A 22669-nucleotide genomic window follows, 5' to 3' on the forward strand; every position below is an offset into this window, starting at 1 on the left:
GTAACTGAACAGTCAGCTACCAAATACAACGTTTTATCTGTACCGCTCCAAACTTTGCCATTATCCAGTCAGGCATCTCTATAAAGCTGCTAACTAGCAATGCTGTGTTTTCAAACTTTATCAGCATTCAGAGAAAGCAAATATGCCTCTGTTGGCCAGCAACACGGCTGCACGGGTACTTTTCCCCCCGAGGCTCTGCCATTTCAGCTTACTTTTCTTCTGCATAACGTTTTACACGAGCACAGGCCAGCGCAGTGCGCTGCCTCTGGGCCCCTCTTCCCCAGGCAGTGTTCAATAACCAGGAGTTAACAAATCTCTCTCTGCCGGGCGCCATTTCCACCCGGGAGGCGCCGGGCACCGCTGCTCCCTAACTTCCAGCACTTCTGCAGGTCACTGCCCGCTCCTTCCCACCCGGGCCAGGCACTTGTCTCCGGCGTCGGAGTTCACCGCTCTCCCGAGAAACACGGGTGGCCGCCGCCTCACTGTTTCCCAAGTGTTTTTACCCCGTAACACCGTTCAACCCGAATCGGGCTTCTCGAGGGGCAGAGCCCCGCCGAGGGCCGCGTTCCGCCGCCGCCGCGGCTCGCCCGGGCCGTCGCGCCGGGCGAGGCGGGGGCGGCCCCGGCCCCGGCCCCGGCCCCGGCCCCGGCCCGGCCCGCTCGGAGGAGGCCGCGGCCGCGCCACAAGAGCGGCACTGTCTAACTTTTCCCTGCCCCCAGCGCACTTCCTTTGGAAACGCTCCTTCTGCGAACAAAGGCTGCGACCGGCCCTCGGCAGCCGCGCTGGGGACAGCTGCGGAATACATCCCTGCAAAACGCTGCGGATAAATAAATAACCCTACGGTTCCTACCGAAAGGAAGTTTTCCAGGGACAATCTCCTCGGTGTTGTTGTAACTGCGACTTTGTCTTTTTTGGATACAATGTTTCTGCTGACTCCCGAAAATTTTCCACTTGAATGTGCAATTAACCAGCAGCAGCGGCAGCAGCTCTGGAGGAGAAGCAGCAAAAAAGGACATTCCTTCTTTCATCTTTTAGAGGGAAGCAGAAGGGGGGAGGCAAGCGAAACTCAGGGCGCGCGGCTCCCCCGGGGCGGACCGAGCGGCTGCGCAGCCCGCAGCGCCGGGGCAGCTTTTATTTAATCTTTTTCTGAATTTATTACTGCTGTGATTTTATTTGCGAGCTCGAAGCTGCTCCTAACTTCTTCCGCCTCCGTGAAAAAAAAAAAAAAAAACGCGAAGAATGTCAGAGCGCGGTGCGAACGCGCGTGTGTGCGCGAGTTGTGCGCGCGGGTGCGGGTGCGTGCGCGGGTGCGCGCGTGTGCGCGCGAGCGCCGGGCGCCGCGCGGTGACTCAGGGCACCGCCGAGCGCGGCCGCCGCCGCCGCCGCCTGTTGCGGCTCTGCCGAGACCCGGCGCGGCCGAGGCTCCCGCGGCGCCGCCGCTGCCCCGCGCCCGCCCCGCCGCCCCCGGGCACCTGCGGGGAGGCGGGGGCCGCCCCCGCGGCCCGGCCCGGCCCCCGCGGGGCGCGCAGCGGCGCGGCGCGGCGGGCGGCCCCGCTCCCCCGCGCTCCGCCCGCGCCGCACTCACCTCCGCGCCGCGCCGCGCTGCCCACCTCGGCCGGCGCCGCCAGCGCGCCGCAGCCCAGCGGCAAACTTCGCCCGGCGCCCCCGGGCCGCGCGGCTATTTATAGCCCCGCGCTTATTTTTAATCGGCGGCGTCGCTATTTATACCGCGGGCGCGCGGCGGCCGCAGCCCTCGGAGGGACGCGCTGCTGCCCGGCCGGCGCGGCGCGGCGCGGCGCGGCGGGGCGCGGGGCGGGCCGGGTCCGGCCGGGCTGCGCGGCGCCAGCGATGCGAGGAATGCGCGGAATGAGGGCAGGAATGAGATGAACGCGGGAGCGGGCGGGAGCGGGCGCCGCGGGGCGGAGCGCAGCGCAGAGCGGCGCAGCGCAGAGCGGCGCAGCGCGGCCCGCGCCCCCTGCGGCCGCGGCGGGCGGGGCGGGGCGGGGCCTCGCGCCGCGCTGACCTCATAGGGGAGCCCGGGCCGCGGGGCGGGGGCGGCCGCGCGCGCGCCGCGCCGCGCGTGGGGCCGCGCACCCGAGCGGGGCCGCCGCGCTTTGCTCCCTGGTGCCCCGCCGGGAGGGCGAAGCGGCGCCCGGGAGGCCGCCGGGCCAGGCGCACTGCTCCGGGGCCCGCCGGAGCCCAAGCCCCTGAGCAAGGGAAGGTTTGTTCACGTCGGGCCCCACGTCACGCCTGAACTCGCCCCAGGCCCGGGAGCACCGGAGGAGCCTGCGTGCCTCACCCCGAATCCGAGCCTTCGCCTTGCTCGTACGGCTGGCCTCGGCTTCAGGTCTCAGGCTACAAGCTCTGCGCGCCGGAGTGCCGCGAGTGGATCCGTAGCCTTGTCGCGTGGGCAGCCCCTCCCCCAGGAACACTCACGGAGCCTTATGGTAATGCACATCGCCCTCTGCTCGCAGCCTGAGTTGCCTTATGGAAGTAATCATGGTGCAGGCACAGCTGTTATGCTTGCAAAAACTTGTATTTGCATAAGCAAAATGGATAACTGGACACCTCAGTGCCTGTTTGTGAAATAAATTGCCTATTTTGATGTGCAAACATACATTTCTATCCACCTTTGAAAGTTTGCCCAGCAGGGCTCCCACTTCTAGAGCTGCCAGGCAGCGTAAGGAAAAATCACATTACAGCCTCAGCACCACCACGCGTTGGTGTCATCAGACAGCATTAACATGCTCACATCATGTGTAACCTCATGACATGCCTCAATGGGGGCTGGTGGAATTCACAATAAATAGCCTGTATATTCCTAGCGTATGACATTCAGAAAAGATGCCAAGCATGTCTCTGTAAATGCTGGAAACGTGCCCTTCTCGGTGCTCTCCCAGCAACCGACCTCGTAAGACAGCCGTGCTGATAGCAGCGCTGTTGTAGCCCATGGCTGACCCAGAAACCTCCTGAAAAACCAAGTTGCTTAAGGCTCATGCTGCAGTTCACAGAGAGGCTGCAACTGGCTTTAAACTTCGTGCTCCAGGCACAGCACACGTAGGTTGGACGGTGCAAGAGGAAGATGCAAAGTTCCACCGAGCAGGAGATTGCACTGTTGATACTAACTGAAGCCTACTCAAACCCAACCCTAAAGAAACCACATGCGATGAACAGTATCAAACAGAGCCAAAGTTTGAGAAGGTGTTGGTCACAAGGTTGGGAGAATGGGAGAATGAAGATATTTCAAAAAAAAAAAAAATTTCTGACATCATTCCACACTGGGTGATTTTTTTCCCCCTCAAAGCAGGCTACAGGAAACCCCCTTACACACCCATGCACACAGAATTTTCTTTCTCTTCCACACCTCCTTTTATCAAACAGCTCTAGTAATATTGTCCAAGTGTCTCAGAGCCTGCACAATTTGTAAAATTTAAATAGTCTGCAAACATCTGTACTAAGCCATAGATTTCTGAGTATATCCAAAGTTTGCAGACACTTTCCCAAGACTGGAACAGAAAAAAATAGGAAAAAACATTCCATCCTATCCCCATACCATAGTTTTTCAGTTACATGTTACTGGACTTACACCGGAGATGGAACTCATTCCACTGTGCTCACTCCATGCACAGAGATGTGAAACCAGTTTAAATGAGTGAGATTTTTTTTCCCCATGAGGCTTGCAGAGAAAGTGCTGAGAATAATGACTAACTTTTATGCCTCTGCAGGAACAGAACATATCACAGCTATCTATATGTGGAAGGAGAAAAGCAAAATTTTGGACAATGGCTAAAAAGGAGTTTGAAAACTCTTCACCTGTAGCAGTTCTCACAAATGAAAGCAATGAAAATTTGCAGCATTATACTCTCCTCGTGGAAAATAAATAAATAAAAAAAACCTTGATTTCTAGACTTGTGATTGTGGATGAACTTGAAGCAAACTTAAGCCAGGTGGTAACTGTTTGCCTGTGTCTGTAGACACAGCTCAGCAGGTCTTTTATCATCCAGAACCCTTTATAGGAGAAGAATTAATTTTTCCTGATGCCTGTGCATTTCACTGTTAGCTGCATTTCCACTGTTAGCAGGGAAAGCTCACACAGTTCCGATTATTTCTCAGACTTCTGAAACATTACTTGGTGTTCTTTACAGGCAATGGGATCTTAAATGCTCGGGGAAGATGGACATCTTCCATTCACACAATGTAAAAGGTTCATCCAAAATCGAGTTTCCAACTCACAGCTGAAATGCGGTCGCAACAATATTTTGGTCCCAGGAAACTATTCCAATTAAAGCACATGAACCAAGGCCAAGATGGACAGCAAACTAATATGGTGATTATATCATGATACTTGCTGACCATGGACCTGTAGCCCAGAGAGCTCTTGATAAAACCAATAGTCCCTAAAAACTGAGGGAAACCTTGAAGAGTTTTGACCTATCTTGTTAGAGGCTGATATACCCTGAAACAGTCATATCGTATCATATCATAGCATATCATATCAGCAGCCACTTCAAAAATACATACCTGGAATCCCAGTGAACTTCCAACAGAAAAAAAATGTGTACTGGGGAGAGAGAGAGGTCTGCATGTTTTGGCAGCAAGGCGAGGGCTGAGGAAGGGCAGCAGCAGCAGTCTCATCCAGTGTGTTAACCCAGCCGCTTCCTTCCTTCCTGCGAGGGTAGGCTTCTCTGGGCTCTACGGCTGCGGAAGGAAGGAATATTTGAGGCACATTTGCATACAGAGAGCTTACTCTAATGAACTGCTTGCCCTGTGTTTATTGATGAATGGCTTCTTCAGGCACACAGGTGCACTGAGAATTACAAAAGCTCAAAAAACCAAAGGGCACTGGGACAAGCCTGGACAGGGGCATTTCCTTGGGACAAATGCTTAACTTATCTCAGCCAGAAAGCATATATACAAGTGTGGAATATGGGGAAGAATATTAAGATGGAGAAAGAATGGGATTCAAGAGAAGGATACCAATAAAAGTACTTCAGGCAGAGAGATTGGGGAAAGAGGGGAGACACAGAAAAGAGGAGAGAAGGGAGAGTTTATGGCTATAGAAGGAAGGTAGGAGGAATAAAAAGAAAGGAAAAAACAGGATAAAAATGGAGAAAGGGAAACCTGCAGGAGGAAAGGAATCAATGGAGAGGAAAGAGCAGCTCAGGGGAAACTGGCCAGGAGCACAAGAGAGTCTGTAGCTTACAAGAAGATAAACAAGTAGTAGTAGAAATAGGAGATGGAAGTAAGGAAATGGAATTACCTCACAGTGAAAGGAAAAGGTAAGAAAGGACAGAAAGAACACACAAAAGAATACAGAATTAGATAATAGAGGTCTTCAGTACTATCAGTTGTTACATTTTTCAGCAAAATGTTTCTTGAGTGCAAGTCCTGTTGCAAGGATGCAAGTGTGAGTATGCTTTAATGGAGGCTGGATTGTGGCTTACACATGGGAATGACTCTGATTTTCATTAATGTGATCACTGTTAGCAGTGATCTCACGGCATCAGGGGGTCTAATAAGAGAGTTGTAGTCCCCTTCCGCGTTGGCGTTAGCTGTGCCAGCTATATGGCAAATTACTTACATGCCTCATTCCATCCAGCCAAACATAGATGATGCTTTTAAGTCTCCAAGAGATACAGAGTTACCAGAATAGTTTACTTGTTCCCAGAGTAGTTCACTGGCAGAGGAAAACAAGGCAGACTTTCCAAACTTAAGATCCAGAGCCCATTCTGGACTTGGACTGCACCTCAAATTTTAACAATGCTTGGATACAGCATTTTGGTTGCAAACACTGAAATTATTTAAGAACTTTATTCTTGGACTGCAGTTTGGATTAGGAAAACCGCTAATTTTGGAAAATACTTAAAAGCAGTATGTAGATTAGGGTTAATCTATAGTGAGCAAAGAATTAAAATCTAAACCAATGTGTTGTTGAGCGTGCCAACAAAAATACTACAGGGAAGCTGTAATGTAACGGAAAAGAGCTCTCCATATTATAGATCTAGCTGCTGAGCTTTGTAAAGCAGCAGACAGTGTAAAGAATGAAAACAAATAACAGTTTAATAATGAATTACAATAATTGAGTCGAGAGGAAGCCAGGACATGAACCACGGCCTCAGAGCCCAACTGAGTTAAAATAGAGCAGAGAGGGGAAATATATAATTCCAGACAATTCTGGTTGCTTATTTCTAAAGGTGAACCGAGAGCTTTTTAAAATTACACGACCAGAGTCCAGGGCTGTGTATTTCTCCCATTGATGAAATCACTAACATCAAAATGGTGCGGCTCTTGGCCGGCTTTCCAGCAAACAATATGAGCGCAGCAGCCTGCTCTTTCCACCAGTAGCAATAATTCTTAGCACCATGAACTGAAACAAATTACTGTGAAAACCACTTGGGTGGCTGCTTTTTAAAATATTTTGCACTACAAATTTTGCAGCATTACAGTGATTGTCTGGTGGGGGAGAAAAAAAAAAGGAGGGGGATTCCTATTCAAATTCCACAGAATCTCTTTTCCTGGATTTGTCAAAATTTCAAATTTCGCAGCAGTTCTCATACTGCTTCATATGTAAATGGCATATTTTATTCCCTCTCTCCACTTTGGCCAAACCTTTTAATGGTATTTAGATACTAGAAGATAGGCAGAGGTGTTTTTAATCTTCTTCAGTACCTAAGTGCCTAATTCCCTTCGATTTCCATGGGTTTTTGAAGGAGTAGGTATTCTGAGAAGTCTCAGCACTTTATCTAGACACCTGAATAACAGCAATAATAATAAAATAGACACCTTTATGTTCTTGAACACCTAGACACCCTCAGAGGCTTCCTTCGGATGCTGTTCAAAGTCTACATCCAAGGAATAGTTCAAGCCCTTAAAAGCAACGTTGTCAGTGAGAGCTGCTGCTCGAGGCTCACCCGCCTCGGGGAAAGGTAGCCCCAAGGCAGCCCCAGGTGAGCCCCGGGGGCAGGCTGGGGGGAAGTGCGCGCCGGCCGGGGCTCCCGGGCACCACCGCACGCTCCCCACCGGCCGTGCGCGCCCCACACCGCTCGCCAGACACCAGCAGCAGCTACTGCGGCTGGCGGAGCACGCGTGGCAGCGCCTGAGGGCAAAGCAGAGCAGCCCTGGCGAAGAAGAGCTGCTTAACCGTCCTCTGCCAAGCAGAGTTCGAAGTATCCCGCTAAATGCAAAACCCAGCTGCATGCACCACTGCGGAAATGGTACCGTAGGACTGAGGCAGGTTGAACAAACTGGACACCAAAGGTCTAGCCAGAATGTACCCTTATTTTGTACTAATTTCTACATTTCTTCATGGATTATGAAGGTGGAATTACATATGGTAAAGAAAACTGGGAGAAACCTGAAGCGATAAAGCCAGAGCTCTGCCGAGGCGTTAAGGGCGATGCTGACAGGAGAGGGAAGACTCAGAAGAGACACGTCCTCTTGCTCCGCTCTCTTCTGTCATCCACATAACGAGACCTGCACAAAGCACCCGAGTTCCTCCTGCCTCACTGCCTTTGCAGCGCACGTTCTGCTGGTGTAACACGGAGACTTGTTCAGCCCCCTCAAAGCTCAGCACTTCCTGAGGGCAAAACTGGAGCTGTGAGCACTCAGCCCTGCGTGCGCGGTGATTCAAGCTTGGCAGGATTCGGTCTCCCTAGCTTTTTTTTTTGGGGGGGGGGGGGAGGGAAGAGGAGAGGAGAGATAGCGGGAAAGGATCCTTGGAAGCATATATTGCTCTTTCCTGTTAAAGTTGACCATCTGAATGCTCAAATGAGTATAATAGGAAATCTGAAGAGAGGTAATGCATTGCTTATTGTAACTAATCCTTGAAGGCCAGGCTTACGCAGCTTTTCAGTAGGAAAGTTATGAAGAAGCATTTGCAGTTCATTGGGTAATGAAAGGAGAAAAAATTACCTAAAGCTGCTGGGAAATCGTAATATTGCATGGGTAAGTAGTTGGAGGCATCCAGTTCATGAGGATGAGAACTACGGAATCAAGTTTCTGGAATGGCCATTACAGAATTTTTAGTAGTAAATATCACCATGTAAATCCCGACCTTTCTTCCCCCTTCCCAAGGGGGACCACAAATACTTTCATCTAGCCTGTAGTTAGGAAGGCAATTTGGGAAACAAGGAAAGCTCAGCTGAAGATGTAGGGGCTAGTTCTTCCTCTAGCCTGATAAGAATCTGACCCTACTGTTCACTTAAATACTAAATGGATCTCTTCTCTCACTGCTTTTTCTCTGACATGTCCCAGTAATGAAAAACAGTAGTTTAACTGACAGTGTTACTTACATTAAAACAGTTTAACATCCTTAAAATTCAGAATCTTGCAGCGTTGCAAGTTCCAGTGGCTGCTATGAAGCTTAACCCTGACTGCAAATGCTCCTTTTGTTCTGTTTTTGTGCTCACAGGCCTATGCTGCTTTACATCCCACAGAGAGCCAACAAGATGTGTTGCCAGTGCATGAAAGGCTCCACAGAAACGGAGGACCACCTCCAGTAGGCATGCCTCAGGAAGAGCAATGCCTCCCACAGGTGGGGGAAATAAAACACATTAGTTTAATAACTGTATGGCCTTAATTAGCAGGTATTTGCAGAAGGAAGGTGGTGACAACCACAAGTCACCTGGTCAGGAAGGTGCACAGCTGATAGTCGTGCACAGCAGGACAGGCAAGGCAAAGCATGGTACCTGCTGTGCTTGTCCCAGGCAAGCAGGAAATGCGACTCACAGGTCCTGTAAATGGCCATTAAACAACCACAGGTAAAGGGGATGGCGAGGTCCCTAAACAGCCCTTAAGCAGTGGGGTAGAAGCGTGTTAAACAGTGGGGTGACGGAATGGACAAACGCTCATCATAAACTCAGCGTGTCCTACCCTTGCTCCACGTGTGGTTTTATCTTCGGTGACCTCCGAAGAAACACCGTTCCTCCACCACCTGCACAGCTTTGTGTGTTGTATGTGTTTCTTCTACCCTCTAAATCCTGAAGAAATTAGTTAATTTGTTATTTTTCATGATCAGTCCCAGGTGGATGACGTCTGTCAGCATTTTCCAATTTACATAACATTTATCATCTTCAAAGCGCTTCATAAACATTAAGCAGTTGATCCTCACACCACCCCTATGCCCTAAGCATTACCACTTCCTATTTGCCAACTGGAAATTGTTACAGGAAGCCGAAGCAATCATCACAACAGCTAGGGGAACACGAGAAGTCAGTACCATCCGCTTTTTTAACTGCTCCTTATGCCTCTAGCACACCACACTTTCCTAATGCAAGCCCACCTACCACACTGCCTTCTAGTAGTTCTTTTTTCTTTCTTATTTGCCTATAGAAGTCCTCTCCCCAGCTCTGTTAATTCTTGTTACTTTTTGGTCTCTGATAAGCACCAGGTTCCTAGTCTGTCCACACCTCAGCTTCCAAAACACTCTAAAAACAAATGGGTACAGCTTTTGTACCCTAATATATTGCATCCCCAATATTTGTCAGTAAGTAATTTTAAAAATCAGCTTCACTTGCTTTCAGCTCACAGAGTCATCTACATTCACTGTGCGTACAGAACTGAGATTCACTGAAAATCAGGCCTCAGCTAAGCTTTGGGTGAATTTTTAATGTAAGTGTAATCAAATAGCTTGTAAAATAGAGGTACTGCAGAACTGGTATCAGCAACTGCTGGAAAGAACGGGAACTCAGAGCGGCTGCATTCTTAGCTGCAGTGGAGCATTCAGCAATGTTAAACTTCTTCTTAGCACATGCAAAGGGAGGTAGTTTGATTTATTAATAATAATGGCCTTACAACTATAGTTATAGATAAATGAAGTCTTTGAGTCACTTTTAACTGCCAAAAGCCAGTAACACTGAGAAGAAGAGAAAGAAGAAACACTGCATAGTAGTTAGACAAAATTAGAAGCCTGTAACGTCTTCTGTGGGGTTTGTTTCTTCATCTAATCTTGTCTGTAGTAGCGAAGAATAGTGGTACATAGCAGAAGACTACTAATGCAGTATTACCTGTTAACCCCTCAGCAGACAAAGGCTCTATGAGCCCTCTGTTCATGTGAGTTGTACTGCTGGTGCAAAAAATAACCCTAAGAAAAATGCAACACAAGAACTTTTATTTATGATATTTTCTTTTCCTTCCTTCTTTTAAAAAATATTTTCCCCATAGCTAACCCCAGCACCAACACTTTTAGCGTTAAAAAAGAAAAAAACCAAACCAACATTCAGTGTTGCAGCTCCTGACTTACAAGTTTGCCTTGGTTTTAGAAGCAACGGACAATGCATGGGAGAAGTTAGGCACCTGGAGTAAAATTCACCACAGGTCAGCTAGAGATGCTCAAAACGAGCTAAAAAAGACTAGGAAAGCAGTGTAATTTGAAATCTCCCCCCTCTGTCAGCATGAAAGCACCTTACTTGACATGACAGGAGGTGTCTTCCTCTTGCAGTTCAGACCCTGGCTGCCTCTACTGAGCATGGGTACAGCAATGAGGGGAGGAAAGTGGCATTGCCATTTGTTGTCCTTCCCTAGTAGCAAAGCAAATAAGCTTTGGGGCATCCTCTCAGAACAGAAGGAACTTGGATTCAACATCCTTCTCTGCTTGAGAGGAATGCATCGCTGCAAGCCTTGGGGAGGAAGGGCTGACAGAGGTGGCTCTCTTGCGGGGTGGTGGGTTCTCTCCCAGAGCCATTCATTACATTTTACTGAGCTCCTTGCACAAGAAAGCTGTAGGTCAGGTCCGGCTCTTTCAGAGAAGCTGTCAGTGGATGCAGCCTTCCAGGGGCTGGCCAGCAATATAAGTTCTCAAATACATAAGTGAGATTCATCAATTGTATGATTTCAATGTAGCCCAGGCAAAATTTACTTGCTGTCTACATCTGAACTGGAATTAGACATTAAGGCAGCTCCAGCTTATACCTCTTGCTCTCTTTGCTCCCTTTTCAATACAGAGTTAAAGGTTGAAAGCAGACTGAAGGGAATGGGAATGGCTGTAATGCTGGTTGGTATGGACACCTGCTTAGAAGGAGCATTCATTGACTTTACATTTTAAAGCAGTAGGCTAGGCTCACATATGCTCTCTGACTATGCATTTCAGCATAGTCATGGGCTACAAGCTTGCTTGGGATCAAGTTGTTTTATCAGCGTGTGTGTGTATATATATGTATACACACACATACGTACATATAAATATCTTACCTGTATAAATCACTGTCCATACTTCTTGGTCTGTTCTCTCTTCTCCAGGGGCACTATTGTCTAACCTGTAGTGTCCTGTGAATTCAGGCCAGTGAAAAAGAGTAAGTAAAAAATATTTCTTTGAGACCAAGGTATATTCTTCTGCCCAGTTTAAAAGGAGGTGAAATATTTACCTACATTTCAATCCAGCGTTAGCTCAGACACACCAGCCAGTGACAGTGGCTTAGCAAAGTAACACATATCAGCTGAGCTATGGCCATAGCAGCTCAGTTATGTGTGAGCTATTCATGGCATATATGTGAACCCTACATACAGAAATGATTAGGCATCCAAATTGTGATACTGAGAAGAATTTTTCTCCTGCTACCTAGCTTTTCATTTCCAAAACTTTGACAGGAGCCATTAAAATGTAGAAAAGGAATGACCAGGTGACACACATTGTGCTTTTTTCATTTGCACCGCAATTAACAACTGGTAGCTTAAGTTATTGGTGAGGAGGAGAGTTAAACTACAAAAAAACCTAATTTAACACTCTTTCTTTACTGTGTGACTCAAACCAGTTTTGCAATCTGTTACAGGTTAACTAGCCAGGGTTAGGCAGGGTGGGGCCTGAAGCGGATTGCATAACTGGTTTATTCAATTCACAGAGCAAGAAAACACCCTTAGAAATAGGCATTCTAGATGAAGACCAGATACTTCCTGTCAATTATGGTGCATCACGCAACAAAATGGATTTTCAGACCCTATGCTTTTGCTGCTGTACTGAGACAGTGCCCAGAGGTCAGGCGAGAGTGGAGGCCACCCACCAGCATACCGCAGCTGAAGAGCGTGCCTTTCTTCTAGGCAGGGGCTACACTCAGAGGCACACCCTCACCTGCAGCCTCTCTCCACTCCTCCACAGCTTTGTGTGCCAAGTGCAGCTGGTTAATAGATCACAGATCAGACCGACCAGCTGCTTCTAGCACATGGGGTCATGGAGGAGGGGAGAGGCTTCTGGGCTGCTCTGCAAATGCACAAGATGCAGGCCTGGAGCTGTCTAGAGATCAACAGATGATTTCAACTAGGGAAAGAAATGGAAAAGAGCTATAATGTCTTTCACGAAAGAGAGGTCAGGCAGAAATGCAGGTGTTGAGATTTGCAGGCTTACCTTGTGGAACAGGGTATCATGTACAGCTTCATATGGCACACAAGGCAGTGACATAGATGTATCTGAAAGCTCTCCATAGATGTTAACTTGAGGAAGATGCAATACAGAAATTACAGAGAAAAATGATTAAATTACATCATAATTCTATGGCATAGGTGTTAAAATATGCAACAGATGGTTTTAAAATCTTTTACTCTCTCTTGTTATCAGTGTACAACTCTTTATTTCTTCCATACAATTCAAATTTTGGCACTGTACAACACTTTCAGGAAGAGATGGAGTATGTGATCTACTTGTTTTTATGCAACCAATGTTGTCATTGCCCTTCAGAGTTTTCCCCATCTGCAGCCCTAGAAATACAGTCAGCAACACAGGAAGCCTCACTTTCACTTACATTAATGGGCGCTTTGTAATGCTCTGTCAATATAAAAAGGTCTTTAAGTTAAACCTAATTTGTAACTCACTTTAACAGTCCTTCACATTGTCATGGCAGTATAAACTTGTTCCTACTATAAACATAACACAGGCGTGTTCTGAATCTCTGTTAGGCTGCGTTATGTTATGTTACATTATAATGGTAAGACAGCAGAACAGACCACTTGGGGAGACTGGTGGAGTTTCCTTCACAAGTCAAGATGAGCATGTGCAAGGGTGATCTGAGAGTATTTGAACTTGCCTAAGTGCAAGGTTAGACTGAGTGATCTGAAATCCTTCACAGTTCTTTAATTCTAAAGGCTATGTTTTCTAAAGTGACAATTTCCTTGTGTGCCAGTCAGCGTGGTCTAATTTTATCCCCAAAACATTGCTCTGTGTTTTTGCAAAGGCTATCAGTACACTCATCGTAGTAGAAAAATTTGATAAAACTTGCATTCCTGAACTTGGCCTGTTTCTCGACAACATACTGAAGAAAAGCAAACAGAAACGGCATCACTGGTAATTTAGTTAAGTACACTCCTTTTGTATTTGCTACAGTGTAAAGACTCCCTCTTGCTCCCCAGCCTGTCCAGTCCAGCGGAATTGTGAACTGAGATTCTAAGGACACTCAACTACTGGACTTTTACAAAAATGTGTCTAAAACTGATCCCTTCTCATCTCTGAGTTCTCCAAAACAGCCTCATGTCCTGGTCTGTCTAGATGGAAAGGTAGCTTTTTCTCAAGACATTGCTTTTATAATAAGGCTGTCACAGAGTAGACTCCATCTGTTTCACAGGCAGGTAAAGGACCTTCATGAAGACTCCCCTTCAAAGTCCAGGTTTAACATCCATAACATCTAGAACCAAAACCAATGTTGAGGAAAAGTGTTAATCCACCGTCCTCCTGTTGCTCTTCACAGAAATGGCCAGTTTCAGACAAAAGTTGTTCATGTTTCCTCATGGTACTTTCTAGAAGAGGCATGGAAATGCCCTTGCTGTAACCTAAAACACAGAAGAAGTGAACGGTGTGCCTGGGGTAACAAGAGCAGCCGCCTTGCCGTAGCACAAAGCTGTTGCATCGTAGGTTACCTAGCCCATGGAGTGATCTGGCTACTGTGGGTGGGCTACCTGTGGTACTCGCACAAGCCCTGCCACCCCCTGCTGGCTTGGGTACTTCCACAGTGGAAGTCCAAGTGCATTTTGTAGTGTTACAGTCACGATATGGACAACAGCCTCAAAGGAACTGGACTAGAGCAAGCATTTCCCTTCCCCTGAGTTGATGAAGCAGCCCTTGGTTATTGCTGCAGTGTGACTGCTTTAACAATGTTCTGCAGTCCATAATTTTGTGGTATGCATTTCCCCATGGAGTGACCATGGCTAGCTTATTAAAATCACACACAAAAAGGCCTTAGTCCATTTCTTAGTGGTCGATAGCAGATAAAACACGGATAACCTCACTGTGAACTATGGTGGTGGAACCTGCAGAAACCTGGGATTTGTTCCTGGCTTTGTGACCAGATGGAGGGCTGACTTCAGACAAATATTTCAACCCCTTTGTGCTTCAATTTCCCTCTCATGTAGGACAGAGGCACTCTCCTGCTTTTCCTGCTTTTCAACAATGCTGCATGGAGGTATGGGATGAGATGCACTCTGAGGGCAAGCCTCAGGAAGCTTGTCCAGTTACTGACTTTAGACACCTGCTCCCAGACAACTGGAGAGCTTCAGTTCCTGTGGCTGCCAACGCAGGACCTTTACCAGCATTCTGTTCACTAGCCAAACATGTCTTTTTATTATGTTGCTGTTACTATTGCAGTTGGTCAACAGAAACCCCATAAAACTTGATGTTGTAAAAAAATAATAAACACATGGTAATGTTACAAAAATTGACTTTGATACTAAGCACCAAGTTGGCATGACTACAAGCATGGTGTAACCCACAGCAAAGCTACCAACATTCTTTCTGCTCATCAAGAGGCTCAGGCCATGCTGGCCGGCCTCCTAGGTCTCTGCATCCTCTCACCACACACCCTCAAGCACAAATCCCCAGCAGACCCTTCTTTCCCTCCAGCTGAAACCACAACAGGAACTTTAAATTGGATCTGGGCTGTACTGCTGAGCTACAGGTCAGAATCACAGAATGGCTGAGGTTGGAAGGGACCTCTGGAGATCATCTAGTCCAACCTCCGTGCTCAAGCAGGGTAACCTAGAGCATGTTAGACAGGGTTGCATCCAGGCGGGCCTTGAAGATCTCCAGAGAAGGAGACTCCACAAGCTCTCTGGGTTGCATTTGATAGAGGTACGGACTCTTTACTCCCTAAAATGACTTTATACTCTGGTTTATATATGACAACATGAAAAACCAGTGGTTACATGACTGTCCCCTCTCATCCCACCCATGTAATGATTTTATCTGGTCATTTTGTATAGGCCACTTTGTGAACAGAGATCTCAATTTTTCAAATGTTGTTCCTCAGGCTAGTCATTAGATTTCATCTGCAGCTTTCTCTTACCTTGGGATGGTTACTAATATCATGTGAAATATTTTGAAAGTTAACAATTTTCCAGGGCAATATAAATTTGCATTTCAGATGCTTTTAAATAAATACTTAATAAAGAAAATGTCATAGGTACAGTTTAGTTTATCTTCATTTTTTTACACGACTTCTCTGGATGGCAGGACAGCTGAGTTGACTGCACAACAGTTTTAGAAATATATAGCCATCTGTTCAGCTCATCATGTGTTAATAGATATCTCAAGTTTCAATTCAAGAAATAGCCATATTAATAAATAAAGTAACAGCAGGAAACCTCTGTTAACTAATGGAGACCTAGCCATAGTAGTACTACATCTGTGTAAGTCAGTCATTACAGAAATATTCAGGTACAAAGTAGTCAGCTTATATAGGACCTTTTTATTAAAAAGCACTAGAAAGCTGCACTTCCTGGAAGGCTGGGACTGAGACTAGGAAAGGACCTAGCTAAGCTAGAAGGTTTGCACCTTTAAGCTGACACTTGGATACATTTTACAGAGGTGAGAGTTCCTTCCTAACAATGAACCTACCCAAGTTTCACGTGTTTCTTCTGTGGACAACCAATTGGTTTGCCAGAAATGACCCTTTAGAAAACTTCAAACCTACCTGAACCTGAAATTCAGGCCACTAACTCTGAAGAAAAGGGCCCATGTCTAAGTCAACACCACTGTTAAGTTGATTGTGCAGCCTCTATAGGGCAGTGTCTTATTTAAGTGGTCTGGTTGCAGATAATTGATTTTCCCCTGAAAGGTGAGCTTCTACTGGGCAATAGTGTCCTCTACTTGCATCTGTAGGCATGAAGTGAGACAACTTACAAAAAAAGTAAAAATTTGATTTTTTATTGTTTTCTGCTGCTCTAGAAGGCTCTTTTTACTGCACAGTTATAGGCAGTGTAAAGGGCTGTAGCTCTAGGTCTTTGGTTGCCAAGATGATGAAAATGTCACTCTCTAGCAGATGGTACTGCTGATGCAGAAGGTCACTGACTTGGAAATTCATTTAAACAACCCAAAACAAAAACAAGTGAATGGCAGGGGTAGTCCATTATTACCCTTGGATATTCAAAAGAAGGATGAGGAAGCACAGCAAAAAAGAAGAAAGTCACTTTTTCCTTGGATTAGTTATAGAAAACACATTAGATTTCCTTAAGAACAAGAGAGAAACATAAGCCACTGAATGAAATCAGGGGTCAGATCCTTGGAATTCCATAGATGAGGTTCTTATCTGAGCAGGGAAAACCACGGAGGACACAGTGTCAGTACAACTAACAGTCTTCAGGCCTTTTTTCACTACAGGGATGTACTCTAGTCCCCCACCAACCAACTGGATTCTCGAGAATCTTAAATGCCCTGGTTGATGCTGCTGCTGGTTCAGTCCTTAATTTTAGGGCTGAGAAGCACAGAGACTGCTTCACATCTTCCTCTCCCTTCTCCAGTCATCTTCTAACTGTAGCTCAGCAGACTGGAGAATTTTGATCCTTTGTGGCTAGTGTGGGGCAGATCTCATACTGGAGAAGTTACCAAAATACAAATTTATGATTTCATGAAAGCAATTTCACAGGAGCTAATTAGGGGGTAACTTATTACTAGAGAAATCTCCAAGTTTTGAACAAACTGATAGCTGCTGTACCAAGTAACTAGGATCAGTGATTGCAGTCACAGATGTGCTGGGTGAGAGCACAGTTAATAAGACTCTTCCATGAGCTGTGCAGTCTCTGTCACAGGAACAATTTAGGAATTCCTCTGTTTGCGCCAGCTAGAGAAAAGCCTGGAAAATCTGTGATCTCTATTCATCTTCTCCAACATGAATTTGCACCTATCTTTGTTGTTCACTAACCGCTCCCTTCCTCCAATGTTTTAGCCCTTACTGTTGTGGAGAAAATCTGATTTAAAAATTTTTGAAATAACAAGGTCTTCCTGAGTGTGTGGAGAGCCTAAGGAGATATTTGTGACTATGAACTGGCTTCTTTATACAAATCAGTGACCCCATGGATCTTACAGTCCCACAGCCATGGAAGTTTCATTTTCAAAGAGATACTAATATTCATTGGATTTTTCGTGTGGGCTTTGCTACAGATACAGGACATTTCACTTTGTTTCTATACTCTGCTGAACTCTCTAAGCAGCTGTTTCTATCTCAGCACCACTCCCTACGAGCAGGAAATCTGTGGGATTATGATACATCATTCCCAATCTCTCCATTCGGTTAGACAGCTGCATAACTCACCTGGGGATCAGTCCCTGGGTAATGTGGCCGTATTGAACTTACAGCAGTGAGCCGTGATCCACACTGAAGTTACCTCACCCCGAACCCACGCTGTGCCTCTGCACTTCTATTCTTGTTTATATGTTGGTATCATCATGTGACAAATCACCAAGTCATTAGTAAGAGGCAAAATTGAGCTGCATGCTGCATTTATGTTTTCATGTGATCCTCATAGCTACGACAACTTGTTAACATCTGAGCAGCTTCAGACACTTGCACACTACAGCATATATATCTGGAAAACTTTCAAAAATGCACTGCCCCAAACAAAGAAATTCTTCCCCCATAAGCAGCCATCTATAGATCATCAACAGACTTAGAGTTTGACAGTTCTTGCAGATAAAAGGAGAAGCAGAATCAGACTGTAAAAACAGCTTTCCACCTTTGATTTAAAGTGGAGTTTTATCTTTCATTCTGATCCTCTCTCCCAGATTGCATCTTATAGCGGTCCCTTGTTAAGAATCACATCAAAAAGAGAAACAAACAACTACTCTCCTTATGGTTTTCTAAGTAGAAACCAGCTATTGGCACAATATTTCCTAAGTGTTAATATTCAAGGGCTTCCAAAATATGATTAAAATATTATGAGCTACTTTTACAAGAGCTGAAGTCATGTAAGGAGATTTATGTAGGCTGTTGTAACCTTCCTATCAACTGTAACTTTGCTTAAGGCTACTGTTTATCATTTCAGAAAATATTGGAGATATCTAAGGTCTCAGGCACCAGAAAAAAGCAAAGGGAGACAAGCATCTGTCATGGTACATAGAAAATGAATCCTTCTGGCAACTCCTGCCCAGCCCCAGATTAATATGGATTTACAATTAACATCATCAGTGAATCAAGCAGCGTTGTAATTGTTTTTGCAGCTATTCCAAAACTTTCTTCTGCAGACATAACCTAATTCTAACTTAGTGAGACAGAACAGCTTGACACGTTTGTTATCTAAAGACCACTTCAGCCAAAGAACATAATGAAAAAGCATGGGAACTTGACTCAGGAGCAAAGGCTCTTCTTTAATACTTGTTCCAAAAATAAAAAAAGCTTCTTCCCTCTACATCCCTCATTATTTTTTATTCTTGAAGCTCTAATTTTGCCCCAAGGACTGTTTCAAAAATACATTCTCTTTGATAGGATTGCTTAATACTGCTCAGTCAAGTGGGATTAGGGACTTCTGAGAGAAAGAACATATTTCTTGTTCATTTTCATGACTAATTAGTAAAGATGACTTTGGGAAACCTTAGTTTAGAAGTATCACTCACCTCTTCTTCACAGCAGTGATTAATACCAGCCTATGGTGCTGCTGAATGTTTGAGGTGTGGATGGCAGCAGGTCTGTGGAGGCCAGAGCTGGATCCCAGCTTGGTCAGGCGCTGCGATGAGTCCTCCCACAGTGACATGGGCCCCACACATACCAGGAGCAAGCCTGCTATTCCCTCTCACAGGCACACTTTTGCTCTCTGCGTTACCATCCTACCTAAGGCCTGCTGCTGAAAGCAAGTCCCTGAGGGTAATCCTGTCCTGGAATGATTTCTCCAACCAGTATTTAAGGGGAATGGAGTGAAAGCTCTGCTTATACACCAGCTGAGGGTGGGGGAATACACCTGTGCTCTGGCTCCTGGGAGTAAAATGACAGGAAGACTAGCTGGAACAGATGATACAGAGATGGAACAAGTTTTGTGGCCTTCCTTCTCCACACTATGGCCAGACATGGCAGGCCCTTGAGAAGAATTATTTAGACAAATATTCCTCCAAAACTTTTAAGTTTCCTCTTTAAGCTTACTAAATTTGCAGAGATGCACATAATAAGTAAATAGATAGAAAGTGCCTGAAACATGACTAACACTGGAAGCTTACTTCCATCATTTGTCCAGCTATGAAGTTAAAAAAAAAAACAAGACCCAAGAACTATCACTGTGTGTGGTACTACATTTACACTGTGCATTACATCACAAATACACTAAGGTATCAACCCTTGAAACCATTTCCAGAAAGGCTGAGACAAGATAAAATCAAAACTGAGGATCTGAATATACAGTCCTCACTAAATCAAAAGGAGGGTTGCTGTTGACATGTATACAAAATAATGACTCAGACCCTAAAAATATATGATGTTGACTTACATTAGTGATATTTTTATAAAAGAGACTGTATTTAGCATTTTTTTGTATGCACCCAAGAATATGGCCTGACCATCGCATTTCCTATGGTCAACTTGCTTGAGTGCTTTTAAACTGTCAGGGCATGATTCAGAAAAACAGGCTTTACATAAGAGCACAAGATCAAATTGAAAAGAATTTCCTGAACAAATGGAGAAAGGAGTGTTGTGGTTGCTCAGGACTGCTGCCACCAGCTGTGCTCCACTGGAAGGCGCTGGACTATGGACACACACAGCCAGACGGCTGGCTGAGCCACGAGGCCACCAAACTGCCACCCACTTATTCTGAAGGCTGCACCTCTAAGTGCTCTGAAGGGCTGTTCCTACTCACCCTTTGGCAGCTGGCAGAAGTGGCATCAGCAGGACTCACCATCTGAATGCCTCAAAGGATTATTCTCTCCATGCTAACTGGATGTTAGAGTAATGTGCAGAGTTAAGAAGGGAACACAGACACTGCAAAAGGTGTTAATCTTTTTGCTGACAGAGAAACAAAGAAACCATGCTTTGGTGAACAACTTCCACTCTTCAGTTACTAAAGAAAGATGGATTTCTTCCTTTGCTGTCCATGCATTAGTAACATACTGAAAAATGGTCTGCTCTGCATAGAACCGTATGCACCAATCTAAGTAATGACAGAATAACATGATGGGCATTGTCGTTTCCTTGTGCCCAGCCAGCATCTTTCACTTGCTGTCACAAGTCCATAGATGAAAAAATGAAATAAAAGAAAAACATCATTCTTAGACGAGAGCCAGAGCTTCCACTCAGACAAGAGCATTTGGGCCTATTCCAGCAGCTAATGAAGTCCACTCCTCTAGGGCAAACTGGGTCCTAATCATATGTTTTTATTGTTTGTATCTCTTTCCTTAACTACATCCTCACAAATGTTCTCTGAGCTAATATTCTGGTTGATAATATTCCAGAACATTTGCAAAGACCCCTAGACTAGAGCTGAGCTGTGCGAAACTCCTCGTTCTTCAAAAATGTAGCAGAATATGAAGCGTTGTTGTGTCCACCAACTTGTGAACATAATTTTTCACCAGCTGTGCGGATTGATTTAATACAGCTGTAACTATGAAACTTCTGAAAAGAATGATGGGACTTTTGGGATGCTGTAAGCCTCCCTGACCCTTCAAAAGAGGCACTCTATGTCCAGCTTTCTTTCTTAGGACTGAAACCATCATACCAGGCAAAAAACAGCATAGCAGCTTCCGAGTGATCCTGTTCCTGATCCAAAATGCTGGCTCTGAGAAGGTGAGAGCAGGGACCACAGAGAGGAAGGGTCCAGAAGTTATTCTCACTCTTCAGCAGTGCACAACAGTGACCACATCTGCAGGGTGACCACAGCACAAGGTGCCGTTGATGCTATACTTATCCCACAAGCCCTACAGAAGAGTCACTTCATCTTCCTCATGTTCCATGAAGCTTTATAACAGCAGTGGGGAGAGAAAGGCTGAGCATATGGGAGAGCCGGCCTTAGAGATATTCCTAATCAGGCCTTCAAAGGCCATTTCTCAGCCATGTTTCCGTGGGGGTCTGCGAAGACCACAACGACTAACTAGTTAGTCATCTTAGTTCTTCCCAGGGTTAACTCAGCTGATCCCATGGGGAATGGAGTAGGTCCCAGATTCTTCTCAGAGCCAACAATATCTCACAGTTGTTTCATTCCTCGCACTCTGGCAACATGTGTTAGGGAAACACAGGGCACTGAGGGCCTCTCTTGCTCTACATCTCATGATAAGCCTGAAGAGATCAAGAGTAAGTCAGTCTGAGGTTGGAGTCAACAGCTATGATTTTAGGAGCCACCTATCTGTTTATCTGTGCAGAGCAGGAGGAAAGGGAGAGCACTAGACTAGCTGCCTGCAAAGCTAATGTCAGTCACGGAGTGACTCTTCTTCTTTGGTAGCCACTCTACCCACCAGAGGCCTGGCCCAGCAAGCTAACTCTGTGCATGTTGGGGAGGAACCAGGACCTCACAGACTGCTCAACTTGAAGAGATACAGGCATGTGTGCAGTACACCATCTGTGCCACTGCCAAGTCTGGAAGATCCAAATGCAGCATTTCACCTGCCCCCAAAATATCAGAGCTGGCCTGAAGAGGCTACTGTGGAAAGCCTTTGCTGACACCCCTGCAGAGAGCAGAAGAGCATCCCTCAGGCGCTGTGTTACTTACACCATCCCACAGGGCCATTGATGGAAGAGCCTGCACCTGTGGAAATGTGGCATGCTGCACTCTGTGTTGTTGCACACTCACCATGGACTGCATGAATGGCTTCCAGCTCGCTGCTGCAGGAATGCAAAAGGCTTTAAGGCACACTGCTGAATTTCTCTGTGCTGAGGGTGAGAGTTGCCCTCTCTCTTGACAGGTATTCTGCTGTCATGATGCTGCTGTGGCATAGGCTACGCTGCACTGTCATGTATGCTGCTGGCAGACCCGGGCTCTCTGTGTGTGCTAGCCAGACTGACATGGGTATATTTGGGAGGACGTTAAAGGAAAGGTTTTTTGCTGGACTTCTTGCAAATGTCAGACAGCGTGGACATTTGGAATGTTTGAACCACAGAGATAGTAAAGGGACAATGCAGAGGACTATGAAGAAATGAAGACCTCATTCCTCACAATATTTGGGCACCTGAAGCCTATCTATACCAGTGGACAACAGAGCCCTTGAGGATGTGGGACAGTAGTTTAGATTCATTTAGTCCAGTGCCATTCACAGTTGTAGTGCTTCAGGTTTCTTGTTGGCTAAGCTCTGGAGCCAGACAATAAGAAATGCTTGATGTTGGCAATGAGGTCGACTTCCAGTTATCTAACTGCAAGTCCAAGTAAACCACTCTTATGCTGGACGAAGAGTGGCAGGGTGAGGAAAATAAGTCATCTTCTCTCCAGACACCTGGTTCCATGCCTAAAATGCTGTATTGTACTTCATTTCAGATGTCACAAGCAATCCCAACAGATGGACTAAACCAATCAAAAT

General features: G+C 45.9%; 1 protein-coding gene across 3 annotated transcripts in view; it reads right to left on the reverse strand.

Annotated features, from left to right (window-relative positions):
• Positions 1-1662, reverse strand: part of TEAD1 (TEA domain transcription factor 1) — a 155318-nt gene extending 153656 nt beyond the window's left edge. For 2 of the 3 annotated variants that reach the window (XM_062576103.1, XM_062576104.1), the window contains exon 1: positions 851-1218. In XM_062576103.1, coding sequence (XP_062432087.1) covers positions 851-1028 — 178 coding nt within the window. In that variant the 5' untranslated portion in view covers positions 1029-1218. Of the gene's footprint in view, positions 1-850; positions 1219-1585 lie in introns of those variants that run through there. The other variant, XM_062576105.1, reaches the window with a different exon arrangement.
• Positions 1663-22669: the final 21007 nt, after the last annotated feature.

The sequence above is a fragment of the Rhea pennata genome, chromosome 5 (genome assembly GCF_028389875.1).
Source record: "Rhea pennata isolate bPtePen1 chromosome 5, bPtePen1.pri, whole genome shotgun sequence".
In the NCBI taxonomy this organism is placed as follows: Eukaryota; Metazoa; Chordata; class Aves; order Rheiformes; family Rheidae; genus Rhea; species Rhea pennata.